The sequence below is a fragment of the Poecilia latipinna genome, unplaced genomic scaffold (genome assembly GCF_001443285.1).
Source record: "Poecilia latipinna isolate Pla-1442-1.1 unplaced genomic scaffold, P_latipinna-1.0 Scaffold490, whole genome shotgun sequence".
Taxonomy (NCBI): Eukaryota; Metazoa; Chordata; class Actinopteri; order Cyprinodontiformes; family Poeciliidae; genus Poecilia; species Poecilia latipinna.
The window spans coordinates 232159-244777 of NW_015113106.1; the positions used below are offsets into that span (position 1 = coordinate 232159).

At 40.3% G+C, this 12619-nt stretch overlaps 1 protein-coding gene across 4 annotated transcripts in view; it reads right to left on the reverse strand.

The window, feature by feature from the left end:
• Positions 1-38: 38 nt before the first annotated feature.
• xpo1b (exportin 1 (CRM1 homolog, yeast) b) overlaps positions 39-12619 on the reverse strand; it is a 27855-nt gene continuing 15274 nt past the window's right edge. For 3 of the 4 annotated variants that reach the window (XM_015039947.1, XM_015039949.1, XM_015039950.1), the window contains 20 exons: positions 12138-12182; positions 11597-11778; positions 11357-11405; positions 11150-11269; positions 10291-10419; positions 10056-10214; positions 9768-9965; positions 9002-9140; positions 7710-7891; positions 7199-7355; positions 6946-7109; positions 5968-6102; positions 5700-5889; positions 5313-5419; positions 4476-4670; positions 4223-4391; positions 2855-2989; positions 1623-1782; positions 1443-1539; positions 39-296 (listed from right to left, as the gene is read on the reverse strand). In XM_015039947.1, coding sequence (XP_014895433.1) covers positions 150-296; positions 1443-1539; positions 1623-1782; positions 2855-2989; positions 4223-4391; positions 4476-4670; positions 5313-5419; positions 5700-5889; positions 5968-6102; positions 6946-7109; positions 7199-7355; positions 7710-7891; positions 9002-9140; positions 9768-9965; positions 10056-10214; positions 10291-10419; positions 11150-11269; positions 11357-11405; positions 11597-11778; positions 12138-12182 — 2859 coding nt within the window. In that variant the 3' untranslated portion in view covers positions 39-149. The remainder of the gene's footprint in view (positions 297-1442; positions 1540-1622; positions 1783-2854; positions 2990-4222; positions 4392-4475; positions 4671-5312; positions 5420-5699; positions 5890-5967; positions 6103-6945; positions 7110-7198; positions 7356-7709; positions 7892-9001; positions 9141-9767; positions 9966-10055; positions 10215-10290; positions 10420-11149; positions 11270-11356; positions 11406-11596; positions 11779-12137; positions 12183-12619) is intronic. The other variant, XM_015039948.1, reaches the window with a different exon arrangement.

Consider the following 12619-nt stretch of genomic DNA (forward strand, 5'->3'; position numbering starts at 1 on the left):
GGGGGGGACCGCGGGGGGGGGGGGGGGGGGGGGGGGGGGGGGCTAACTCCCACCGTACGCCACCCAGTGCCTCTCTTAGGTTTTGTTGTGATCGGGGGTTTGTTGTTTTTGTTGTTTGGATACTGTACAAGTTTTGCCGGAACTGCAGCTCAGTCACACATCTCCTCCGGGATCTCGTGGGGGTTCAGGATGCCCGGTACCGACATCTGGATCTTGTGTTTCTCCTCCTGGGCCTGACGGAGCGACGCTTCCCTCTCCTCCAGGAACAGGTCCGAGGTGTCCTCGCCTGCAAACTCCTGCAGAAAACATGGCGGTTAGCATAGCTACAGGGTGGTTAGCTTAGCTACACTGCCGTTAGCTTAGCCAGGAAGTCAAAGTGAAACACAAGGAGATAGGCAGTCTTCCCTACGTCCCAAATCCACTATGGATGCCTAGCAGTGTGATGTCATACACGTATGACGGCAAAAAGCTGCTCACTGACAATCACTAGCAGTGGTTAGCGATTTAATATAGCACGCTAAATCTTAAATGTACGCCTGATATATAAAAGAAGGGACGCAGTGCTATGCTACTAATTTTCAACACTACCACAACTTGGTTACAATGTCAGGAAAAAGTTTTAATTAAGAAGAAAAAGGTAGCAAGGGAAGTCATTCAGATATGCTAACTTGACTATGACAACCTTGACATGTAGATGTGCTGTGGAATTCAGTGGGTTTCGGTTCAGCTAAAAACTAAAAAAAAAAAAAAAGGGGGCCAAAAACCCAACCCTGACAGATCATCAGTAGAGCAGGTGTTTAAATTAGCTAATCAACCAACCCAATGTTAGATTAGCTAATAGCAGCGCTAGCTAATTAACCACCGAAGTGTTTGAGTAGCTAATCAGCCACTAATCTAGCACCAGACTGAAGTCTCATCATCCAGGTTTTGGTAGAAAAAAAGAAAAGTGATACTTATTGCAACAGGTCTGCTGGTTTCAACTATAAATAATAATAATAAATGATTGTACTTTGTTATAAAACTTTACACAGGAATATTTTAAAACTTATTTTTCAAGCTTTCATGCCAAGATTTTATTGCGTTTCTTTTGCTAATTTTAAACTTTGTATAATTTAAGACTGATTTTTATTATTCAGCGTTTTGGAATTTAATAAACATTATTAACCTAATGAAATTTAAGCATTTTCAAGGATTTGAAGCACCTTTCTAACAGAGAGGACATGTTTGATTTCCTTGTGTCGATCAGAGAAACTGATTTACTCCAACAACAAACAAGCTGAGGCCGTTCTATAGGCGTCAAAGAGAAACCCGACCATGTGAGCCGAGTTATTTGTGGAAACAACAGCTAGGCAGGAAGCTATGCCGTCTCTGATAAACCTTTGGGAGAAAGAACAGCAGCAGGAGCAGACCAACATCGATTCATAAAAACGAGCAAACCTCACCTTTATCTGCACCAGGAAGTCCCTCAGGTGCTCCTTGAACGCAGGAATGTCCTGGTTTAAACTGAACAGCCCCGTCACAAACACCTTCACCTGAGCGCTGTGACGGACGGAAGCACAAACATCCATGAACGTGAGCGAACGCTCGCCTGAAATCAGACGGTTTGTGGCGCTTGGACTCACTCCTGTAGGTGGGGGAACGCCGTCTTCAGCAGGTTGGCCACGTACTCCTGGATGAACACCTGGTTGTTGGTGGGACTGCCGGGGTTCAGAGCCACCGTGATCTTCCCTTCCTCCACCAGGTTGAACATATAAGCCAGGATGGACGCGTGCATCGTCAGACCTGTGAGGAACAGGAAGATGCCGTTATCGTTTTTATTCATCTTTAACCACAAATCAAACCTCCGGTCACTAGGTGGCAGCAGTGATCACATTAATCAACAGTCTGCCTGTTCAAACTAGTAGAAGAAGATGACCTACACTGAGTGTAAACTGTAAGCTGCAGGGTTTCCCCCAGTGTATTATAAGCCTGGCAGCCCGCCATGCTTTACTAGCCCCGCCGCCAGGCTAAGTGTTGCTTGTTTATGTTTCTAGGGAAAAATAAATAAATAAAATCTTTTCCTTTTTTAAAGTCAGGCTGCAAGCATCTCTTTTGCTCTTACCATTTCACTAGCAGAGCAGATTTATCCTTAAGGATAGGTTTATAATAGCATTTCACTGGAGATCTTTTCCCGTAACATATAATTACCCAGTAATACTTTTACATTTCCTGTCAACTTAACATCTTTTAATACTAAACACGGTGGGCCGCCTCGGCACCCCGACCACCGGGCTTAGAAAGTTTTCTGGGGGAAACCCTGAAACTGCCTATCTAAATTTTAACAAGCATTCCTTGATCATTCATAGATTAATTGATTAATTTTTTGCATTACTAACAGCAAAATGTGCTTAATTTTATTTTTATTTACAGAATTTGAGCCAGAAGAAGTAAAAAATTGCCGTATTTACAAAGAAATTTTTACTTTTTAAATACAAAATGTTTTTTTTACAATTTTGTCTTAATTACTTCTCTGAGAGTTTTTTTGAGTCTGTATTCTCTAGTTAACAGTTATTGACCATTATTCCAATAATCAAATAATCCTGATTAATCGTTTGAGCCTTACAATTCGCCCTTCATAACTATCTGCTTTTGTTACACCTTTTTCCACAATTGTCACCATCAGTTAAAACAAAAATGCATAAATTTTTTTCAAGATATTTGTTTTATTTTAAAACCTCGATAAAATAAACCTGTATTTATTTAAAATTAAACTTCTTTTAGGTGACAGTTCTCAGTATGATTGGTCTGACCGTTTCAGCTCTAATTTCAATGCAGTAGCTTTAAAAGTTTGTGTGTTTCATTTGTGTGAACTCACCGGCGGTGTGCGACGTGTCAGTGACCACGGAGAAAATGTGCTGCAGGATGTCGCAGAAGTACGTCTGGTAGAAGCTCTGCGCTGCGGCTTCCTCCTGCGCCACGTTCTGCAGCATCGTGTAGAGAATCTGCAGACCTGGAGCAAAACAAACGCGTCTAGAGTTCCCGACGTAAAATAAAAATCTACAGCTGGGCTTTAGTTCATCGTAAACATGGCTGCCGTTTGATCCAACATGTTTCTGCAGAGTTGCTGCCAATAAAACAAAAATGGCGCCCAACTAGTTTTTAAGCCAACCACTTGATGGAGGTGGAAATCAGGGATTAGTAACCAGTCAGGATAAATCTTCAGGGTTTCACCAACTCAAATTTAAGACTTTTTAAGATCATTATGAATGGAAATTATGAAACTTTAGATCTGGTTACATTCTTACTTTAATTACGGTTCCTTTTAATCTTTTTCCTAATTTGTCGTTATCGCTGTATTTGCGGCTTTCGATTGTCTTTAGAGTAACAACAGAGTTTCTGTTGCACCAAATGCTGCTTTTAGATTATTGTTAGCTGTAGCAACGACGGCGGCCATTTTCTGGGAAGCTAAGAGATAAAAACTTTGACATTTCTGGTTTGTGGCTTTTGGCAGCATCTTTGTTTATTGTCACTGCATACGTCTCTTACACAGCAGAAACAAAATATCATCAAGTATTTTTGGTCTATTTTCTAGTCCAAATATGTAAGGACCATTGGAATAAGACAAAGCTAACTTAAATGCAACTTTCCAGCAAGAAATAAATGCTAGTTTTAAGTAAATAATTTCTTAATATTGATGAAAAAGTGCTTTTTTTACTGGCAGATAAATTAACTTCTAAAATGTCTTGTGATAAGTTAAATCTGCCAGTGAAACAAGTATGTTTTAATCAGCAATAAGGAATTATTATTAGCCTCTATATTTTACTAAAATGTTTCTTGTGTTTTATTTCAAGTTTACTAAGATATTTGCAGATCAAAAATACCTTTTAAGATTTTGTCTTTTTCCACAAAATGCCAAGCAACCAGCAAGAAATTTGCACTTAGCCCATGATACACACAGAAAAGCTAGCTAGTAGTTAGCAAGGGTATAACAGCAGCTAATTAGCGGTAGCTTCAACCATACGCAATGAAGACGTTAATGAATGAACGACTCAAAACTTTTGCTTTGACAGAAAACTCACAAGGAAGAAAAACACTTTAACATATTTAAGGCCAACTTACATTTTTAAAAATGAACTTAAGACAATTTGAGGCCTTCATTTTAGAAACATAAATTTAAGGCTTTTAAGTGATGCCGACTTCCTGATTTTAGCGGAGTTTGAAAAGTTTGTTTGAGGCTTCCTACCGGTGTCGGCCACGTTCCTCATGGTGTGTTTGAAGGCCCAGATGATGGAGTCCAGCACCAGTTTAAACTGGGCGGGGGGGATGGCGAGGAATGCTGGGAAGCAGTGAGAGTTGACTGCTTGCAGCAAGTAGAAGAAGTGGGTTCTGTGTTCTGGATACTCCTCAAAGTTCTGCTCCATTAGAACAAACAAAGTAATTATTGTAAACTTTACATTTTGGACACGTAATGTGGGTTTGTTGGTGGTTTTTCCCACCTTGTTGATCATGTTTAGCGTGCACTCAAACACGGCGTCAAAGATCTGCGGGATCTCGCTGGTGATGTGGCCTCCCAGCTTGTTGACGATGGTTGCCATTGTGCTGAGAACCTCGGGCTCTCGGGCCGCCGGGACGTTGCGCTGATAGTCGATGAGGACGGCGTCCAGGAGGGGCGGCACGAAGTTTTCTCCAACCTGGACGGAGAAGAAACAGAAGAAACGCGCCGGACCTTTCAGTAACACCAGTGGGAAAACAGTAGGGGTGCTAAAACTGTGGCGCATGGGCCAATTGTGGCCCTACGACTGATTTTTGTCCGGTCAATCAAAAGCCAGTGATTGGTAAAGAAGGAAACATTTAAGTTTTATTAGAACAAATTAAAATTGAAAACATGGAAACTGTTCGAAGGTCTAAAACAAAGTATTTATGTTTTAATAAATACTTAAGTAAGTAGGACCAGAAATATCCAAAAGCAAAACTGGAGGCACCCAAACTACATTTAAACTTTGCTGAACATAGCAACTGTTTTTATAGATTGACCCAAGTACTGTTCTTGTTGCTGAATGTAGATTAAAAACAAAATCAGTCGTCGTCCCTAAAAAGTGGAAACTGCAATTTTTTCTTTTTCTTTTCATGAGATCACATGGATTTTACATGAGTGCACCAAGAACTTCTGGCTTTTATTGGTCATTTAAAAAAACAAAACATAAAACAAAAACGTAAAATGTGTATTGTCTTCCCACTCCAAAAATAACTCCCTGCTTTATGTCGGTTAAAACATTCGCTCCAAAAAAAAAAAAAGAAATAGTTTCATTACTGAATGAGGCGTGGCATCTCACCATCTGCGGGTCGTTTGATCGGCTAACCCAGCCGGAGATCAGTTTCAGCGTTTCTCGTTTCACCGTCCTCATGCTCCGGATCAGCGGCTGCTTCGTCACCATCTCACCTGCAGCAGAGCAACGGGTCGCACACGGTGAACACATCGCGTCAAACTCAGAGGAAGATTTGTTACGTTCACAGAGGTGAGCAGAGTTTAGACCAGGGGGCTCAAAGTGCGGAGCGAGGGCTTTGTATTTATATCACTTTATTCTCGTAATTTTATTTTATTTATTTTCTTAGCGAGGCTTTAATACTTCGTCGTATTTTGACTCAAGAAGTTTGTCCACCCTGGTTTAGACTCCGTCTGTCCTGCGCGCCGCTAACAGTGACGAGAACCCAGTGCATACCCATACCGTTGGTCTGAATGGCGGCAGAGATGTTCTCGCTGAGGCACTTGTAGACGTTGAGCATGTCCAGGTAGATCCGGCCCAGCTGGATGACGAACGGGTGACCCACGGCCTTGCAGGCCCGGACGTTGGTCTTCAGGATGCTGCCCAGCTGCTTCACCGTCTCCGGGTCCTTCAGGATGTCGACGTTCTGCAGAGAGGCGGCGCCGGTTAGCGCTCCGTACGTCGTTTTTTTGTTTTTCAAACAGGAGGAATGTTGTTGACTAACCTTAGTGGCCTGCTGGATGATGCTGTCCCACACCTGGTTGGGCAGCAGCATGTACTTTTCTATCAAATGCTCCTGGACCGCCTGGTCCGTCTGGGCTCCGATCATATAACCCACCGCCTCGTAAAACGTGTGAACCTGAACAAAAACAGGACAAACATGCATGAAACGCTGCCGTTAATCCGATGAAAGGTTTTTATAACGAACAGAACCACCTCGATCCGGAGGCTTTCACTCACAAGTCGACTTTGCTGCTCCAAAATCAGCTTTTAATCAATTCATGAAACTTGGCAGGTGTTTTCAAAGAAAGTGACTTAAATCTCGTTTTAATAATTGAGTATAAATTTATTGAATCAAGTCCAAAGTAATTAGAAAAGAAGATACTTTTATTTCAATACAGCACGTGCAAAATTATTTTAAACGATGAACAGAGATGGGAAGCAACTGGTTTCTTTTACTCAACCACATTTAACTTTTTTGAAAACAATTTGTTTTTAAAGTATTTTTACTAATTTTATTATGAAGTAGCGCTACTCTTCAGTAAAATTTCTAAATTTTTGACCCACTGAATGAAAAACAAACATGTTTTAACCAAAAACTCAAACCTGCAGTTTCTGTTAAAGTTTCATGAGTTTTTTATTGAAAGGAATTGATTTGGAAAGATTTGTTTTTGGCTAATCTGCTGGCTATTTTTCTGGATTAACAGATTAATACGTGGATATCAAATGGTGCCCGTTAGCATTTTTTTTTTAAGTCTAAGCTAAAAGCTAAAACTATGAACATATATAAAAATATTTAAAGGTTTTTTTCTTCCATCTTAGATGCAAAATATTTACATTTTTGGCTTAATTACTCATCTGAACCTGCTGCTCTTTCAGCAAAATTGTGTTTTTTGAGTTTCCTCCTTTTAACTATTATTTGATCACTAAATAAACAATTCAATAATCAGTTAATCATGATTGATAATCGCCTGGCGCTGACCTGCTGCGGCTGGAGGTCGCAGATGATGGTGTTGATGTTGTTCAGGATCTCGTCGATGAACGGCATCACCTCGCCCACCTGGACCTGGATGAAGTGGCGTCGGCACTTCTGCGCTATCTTGATGAAGGTGTCGCACGCCATGTCCTGGACGCCATCATGGGTCTCTGAGCAACAAGAAGACGGAAGAATATATTTAAAAATGTGAAAAATGAGTCTTCCTAGCTACAAAAAGGCTTTTATTCGTCATTTTTACCGTGCATGAACTCAAACAGCTTGTTGACGACGGTTTTAAGGAACTTCCAGTGAGCTCTGAGGAAACGGGGATACTGGCCGACGATGTACATGATGTTGGAGGCGATGATGGCCTTGTTGTCTTTTCCTCTCTTCTGCTCACACAGACCCAACAGATCCTGGAAAAAGAAGCAAGAAACACAACAGATCCTTTAAGATGCAACTAATAATTATAATCGGACTAAAACATTTGGCAAATTTTGAAAACTTTTTGTTTAAACTTTTTTTAATATACAAGATTAAAATAATTTAAGGTCCAAATAAACTAATAATTCAGTTCCTTTATTAGATAACAATGATAATTAAAAAAAAAAAAACGTTTTATTGCCTAAAATGTAACAACTTATAAATTTAAATGAGAAATATAATTCCTCTTTAGCCAAAATTGTTAGGAACAAATTATTTTTATTTTATTGCAAAAAGTTTGGACACCCCTGACTTACTTTAGTAAGAAAATGATTCGTATATTTTACCTTAATGACAGTAACGAGGAATCGCTTCTCGTCCTCCTCGTGCATGGCGCCGCTGATGGACCCGATGGCCCAGCACAACGTGTTGAGGTTCTTCCAGGACCATTCGGACCCATTCACCTGGTTGTGAAGCTTCTCTGTCATGATGCGCTCTGTGTCCGCGTAATCCAAGTGAGTCAGGTAAACTGCAGGAGGGGGAAGCGACACGAGGTCAGACGGAGTAAAGCGTCGACCCAACAGTTAAATCACCCAGAGCTTTGAAAATATGACACAAATTACTCAGAGGTTTTCCTGTTATTTTCTTGAACGGTTCTGGGTGCAGCGCCCCCCGCAGGCGAGGAGGGCAACAGGTCGGTTTGTTTGACGCAGTGCAGCGTGAAAGCAAACCACCTAAAAACCTTAAACTGAAGTCTGGAGCGGTGTGAATGCATATGTGAACGCTAAGCAGACCAGAGACTGCTCCAAAAGCAGGAAATGGACAATAAAGCAGGGAATTCTGGGTAAATACAACCAAAACAAGAGTAGCGCTAGCTGGAGAAACGTTTTTTGTTTTTGTTTTTTTTTAACCAAAGACACAAGAGAAATAAGGCAACCATTAAAATTTGTTCACATTTAGTGAAGGTCTTCTTCATAAGTTTTTGTAGCAGTAGTTCTTGGTGCAGCGCCCCCACGGGCGAGGAGGGGAACAGGATTTTCAAACAGTTCAGTTCGGTTGAAGGATTTTCAAACAGTTCAGTTCGGTTGAAGTGAACTCTGGTTCGAATGCATATGTGAATGCCAAGCGGACCAGCGACCACCCCAAAACCAGGAAATGTACTACAGCGCAAGGTATTCTGGGTAAAATACCACCAAAACAAATGTATGAGTCTAGCATTAGCGGGAGAAACTTCTTATGGTCTTTTACCAAAGACTGTAAAATCTCATACTAATCCATTTTTGTTTACATTTTGTGAAAAAGGAAGTTGCGCTCATTGTCTTCTTAAGTGGTTCTTGGTGGAGCGCCCCCCGCGGGCGAGGAAGGGAACAGGTTTTTCAAGCGGAGTGGTTTGTTTGATACAGTGCAGTGTGAAAGCGAACTGCACCATCTGAAAAATCTAACGAATGTTGAAACTTCGGTCTCCAATCAAACTGTGGTGTAATAACCTCCTGGGTCAATGTTTAAGCCCAGATTTACTCATGCCATATGATAATAATCTGATTAAATTAGCAGAACCTGAAGACAGAGCAGTAATAAACCTGTCGATAAGGATCCCTGCAGAGAATGAACTCCAGATGCCCCAGTTACCAGCTCATACCGAGGGTTTCCCTCATGTTCTTGTAGAGGTTGATGGAATCCGTGTCCTTCATGAACTCCCGGACCACCTCCCCCTGGTCGTTCTCCACCACCAGCACCTCCTCCGGCTTGGCCATCCGACTCACCATCAGGAGACGCACCTGCCGCGGGATATAAAAATCATCTGTCAGGACATGCACACTTCAGATGTATAAATTTACTTTAAGGCATTACCAGAGGGGGGGAATATTTACTCTACTTTAGAAGCTGCTGATTTATGAGTACCAGTGTAAGTAGGGTCTCTTTTTGGCAGCAACGTGTCTTACAGCGGTGCCAAATGATTCTAGCGTGTCTGTGAGTTGAGACGCTGCAGGATTCAAAAGGTTAAAGCAGCTCAGCCTCGTCCGTGTCATCTGCGCTACGTCACGATTCATTAATAAAACAATAAGCATGCAAAAGCATCGCTGTCAACATCTCAAAACTCTCCAACTTTCGCACGTTGCAGTGATCCCACAGCAGTTGCATCATGCATTCAGAGCCCATACTGTCGTCATGGACACTAATCTGCTCCTATTTTTGAGCTTTTGATAATTTATTTGACACAACAAACAACTCGAGTGATTTTATGACAAGAATCAGACGCAAAATCTGCAAATGGACATTTTAAAACCCATTGTGAGAAAGTATGTCTTTGTACTTATTGTGCACATTTATAATATTTAATCTTAGCCACTTTCAACCCAAAAGGAGAAACAAAAGACGTGAGATTTTGCTGCAGTAGGCGGTACCTTGGAGAGAACGGGGAGATAGAGTTGTCTGCGAGGTGGCACGTCAAAGTGCTGGTTGCCGGAGAGCAGAGGGGACGTAGACGTGGAGAACGGACTTTCTCTGTAAAGTTCAGCAGCCAGGTGGTTCCAATACTCCAAACAAATTTTAAAGATCTCGGTCTCTTCGACCTCCGACACCAGGAGCATGTAGTGGAGCGCCTGAACGAGAACGGCGAGTTGTCACACAGATGTTACATCTTTAATTTTACTTTTTTTCCTGAAAAATAAAGCCTGAGAACTTCCTCCCACCTCCATTAGTGTCTCTCTGAGGTTGAGCCGCTTCTCGATGAGCTGCCCGTGCTCTTTGAGGAACGTGCACAGAAACAGGCTGAGGTTCTGGATGAAGTTCTGCTCGTCGTCTTTCCCGTTGGCGTAGGCCAGCCGGATGTTGGTGTTCAGCGGCAGCATCTTAACAGACGTTTCTCGGTAAAAATCCGGCTCTCAGACGGCAGGAAAATAAACGATCCGTTTGGGTTCGACCCACCTGTTTGAGCTGACACATGGTCAGAGTGAAGAGGGTAACAAACTGCTCCTCGTACTGGCTCACGCTCACGCCGGCGATCTCCGTCAGGCACTTTAGCGTCACGTTTCGGAACATGGGAACGTTCAGGAACTGCAGGGAGATTTCAGACGTTCAACAAACTAACTGGATTACTCAAAATAAGAATCGGGTAGTAACTAGTTGTATTTACTCAGTCACTTTGTTGAAAAGAAATTTAATTTTTGTAGTATTGTAGACAGACAAAGGTAAAAGCTGAAGAAAATAAATTATCATGTCCATTGGATGTAACTGGATAGAAAAGCAGCAGTTAGACGACACAAGACGATCTTAAGGTTTCCTGCCTCTCATATTTAATTATTCCCACATTGAATGACAATTACCGGCATGCGTTTCTACTACACTGCACTTTTTCCTTTATTGAAACTACGCCATAATTTTTACTTGAGTAATTTTACTATGAAGTTTTTCTGCTCTCACTTGAGTAAAATTTCTGGATTTTCTACCCACTGAATGAAAAATAAACATATTTTAACCAAAATTCACCAGACACAGACACACCTGCAGTTTTTGTTCAAGTTTAATCAGTTTATTATCGATAGAAACTGATTTGGAAACAATTTCTTTTGGCTGATTTTGTTACTTATATGAATTATTGTCATTTCTGTCCTTAAAATACTGAAATTTCCACTTAACTTTATATTTTGGTTCATCTGATGAAGTAATTTTTAAATATTAATGGTTCATAGTTTGATAGGTGACTCAGTACTTCAGTAAACATTTACCAAATACTTTTTACTCTTACTTGAGTAAATCTATTAGGCACTCTTCATGTAATCCCCACCTTATACACCAACGTGCTGATTAGTTTGGTTTCAAAGATGTATCCCAACGGGATCCAGTTGAGGAAACGCAGGAGCGTCTCCAGGGTAGCGTGGACCAAAGGGGCATTCTGGGAGTTTTCCTAAAGGGCAAACAAGGACAAAGACATGTGGAAACCAAACTGGTTTTTGAGGGACCATAAATTAAGGAGATAAAGTGAATATCATACCATGACAAACTGGCAAAGCTGGAAAATCTGGGAGAATTCATTGCACATGCTGAAAGGAAAAAGGAGACGTTAAAGAACATCAGCATCCATAAAACCAACAAAATAAACCAGAAGGTTGGAAAAAAAAATTTTGGGTTCTCTACCCTGCGCTGCAGATGACAGCGACTTCATTCATTCATTCATTCATTCATTCATTCATTCATTCCACCAAACAGCAGCAGCAACACGTCCGACTCTCACCTGTCTTTCAGGTGCTTTGCCTTGACCTGGGTCATCTGTCCGCTGGAAAAGTCAAAGACTTCCTCGCTGAGCAGCTTCAGGATGACCATGTTGTTCTGACAGAGGCTCTCGCTGGTGCGGCTGGCGCCTACAATGTCACTGATAAACGTGGGCCAGTGTTTGGGCCACTCCTGCTTCAGGATCTGTGGACCCATTTTATCAAACGCATCAAAATCAGTCACAGAAGAAAAATAAATGTTTTCTATGGTCATCATAACTGTAAAACTACCTTAATACTGAAATGGTTACTATAGTTTACTTTTTGTTTTCATTAAATAAGGTTGTATGTTCCTCCAATCAATCTAAAATAATATTTTTAATAGGTTATGAACAGAATACACTGAATAACATCGATCATCCCAAACATAAAAACATTCATTATATAATGGCACCAACATTGGTCAAAAAATAAAGTTTTAAGTGACATGAATCAAAATAATGACATAAATCCAAAACTTGAGGATTTAATAAACATGAACTCTTAGAAAATGATTAAACTTACCTGAACCAGGATCATGTTCAGCTTTCCAATGTATACTTTCTCTTTCTACAACAGAGAAAAAAAAATAAAGTTGAACAAACTAAATTATCAAACCAGTAGTTTTTGTAATAGGTTGGACAAATCTTTGTTTATAAAGTTCAACTAAACCTAAATCATAAACATAATATTACATCAAAATTCATTCATACAGCATTTTTTATACAACAGAGCAAAAATGACACATTAAAAATTAAAGTCAAATAGCAAAAAATAATAATAAAAAAAAAATAAGGTTACAAAAGAAAAAAAGTGGCAAAGAAATAAAAAAGGGTAAAAAGGAAGAAAAATGTTTACTTTTATTCCGTGGTATAAGAGCAAAGAAAAGTTTAATTCAATTGCAAAAAAAAAAAAAAAAAAAAAAAAAAATTTTAAAAAAAAAAATGGAAAAAAATATTTTTTTGCTCCTTTTTTTGTTGGCCAAAATAATTTTACAAAAAATAAAA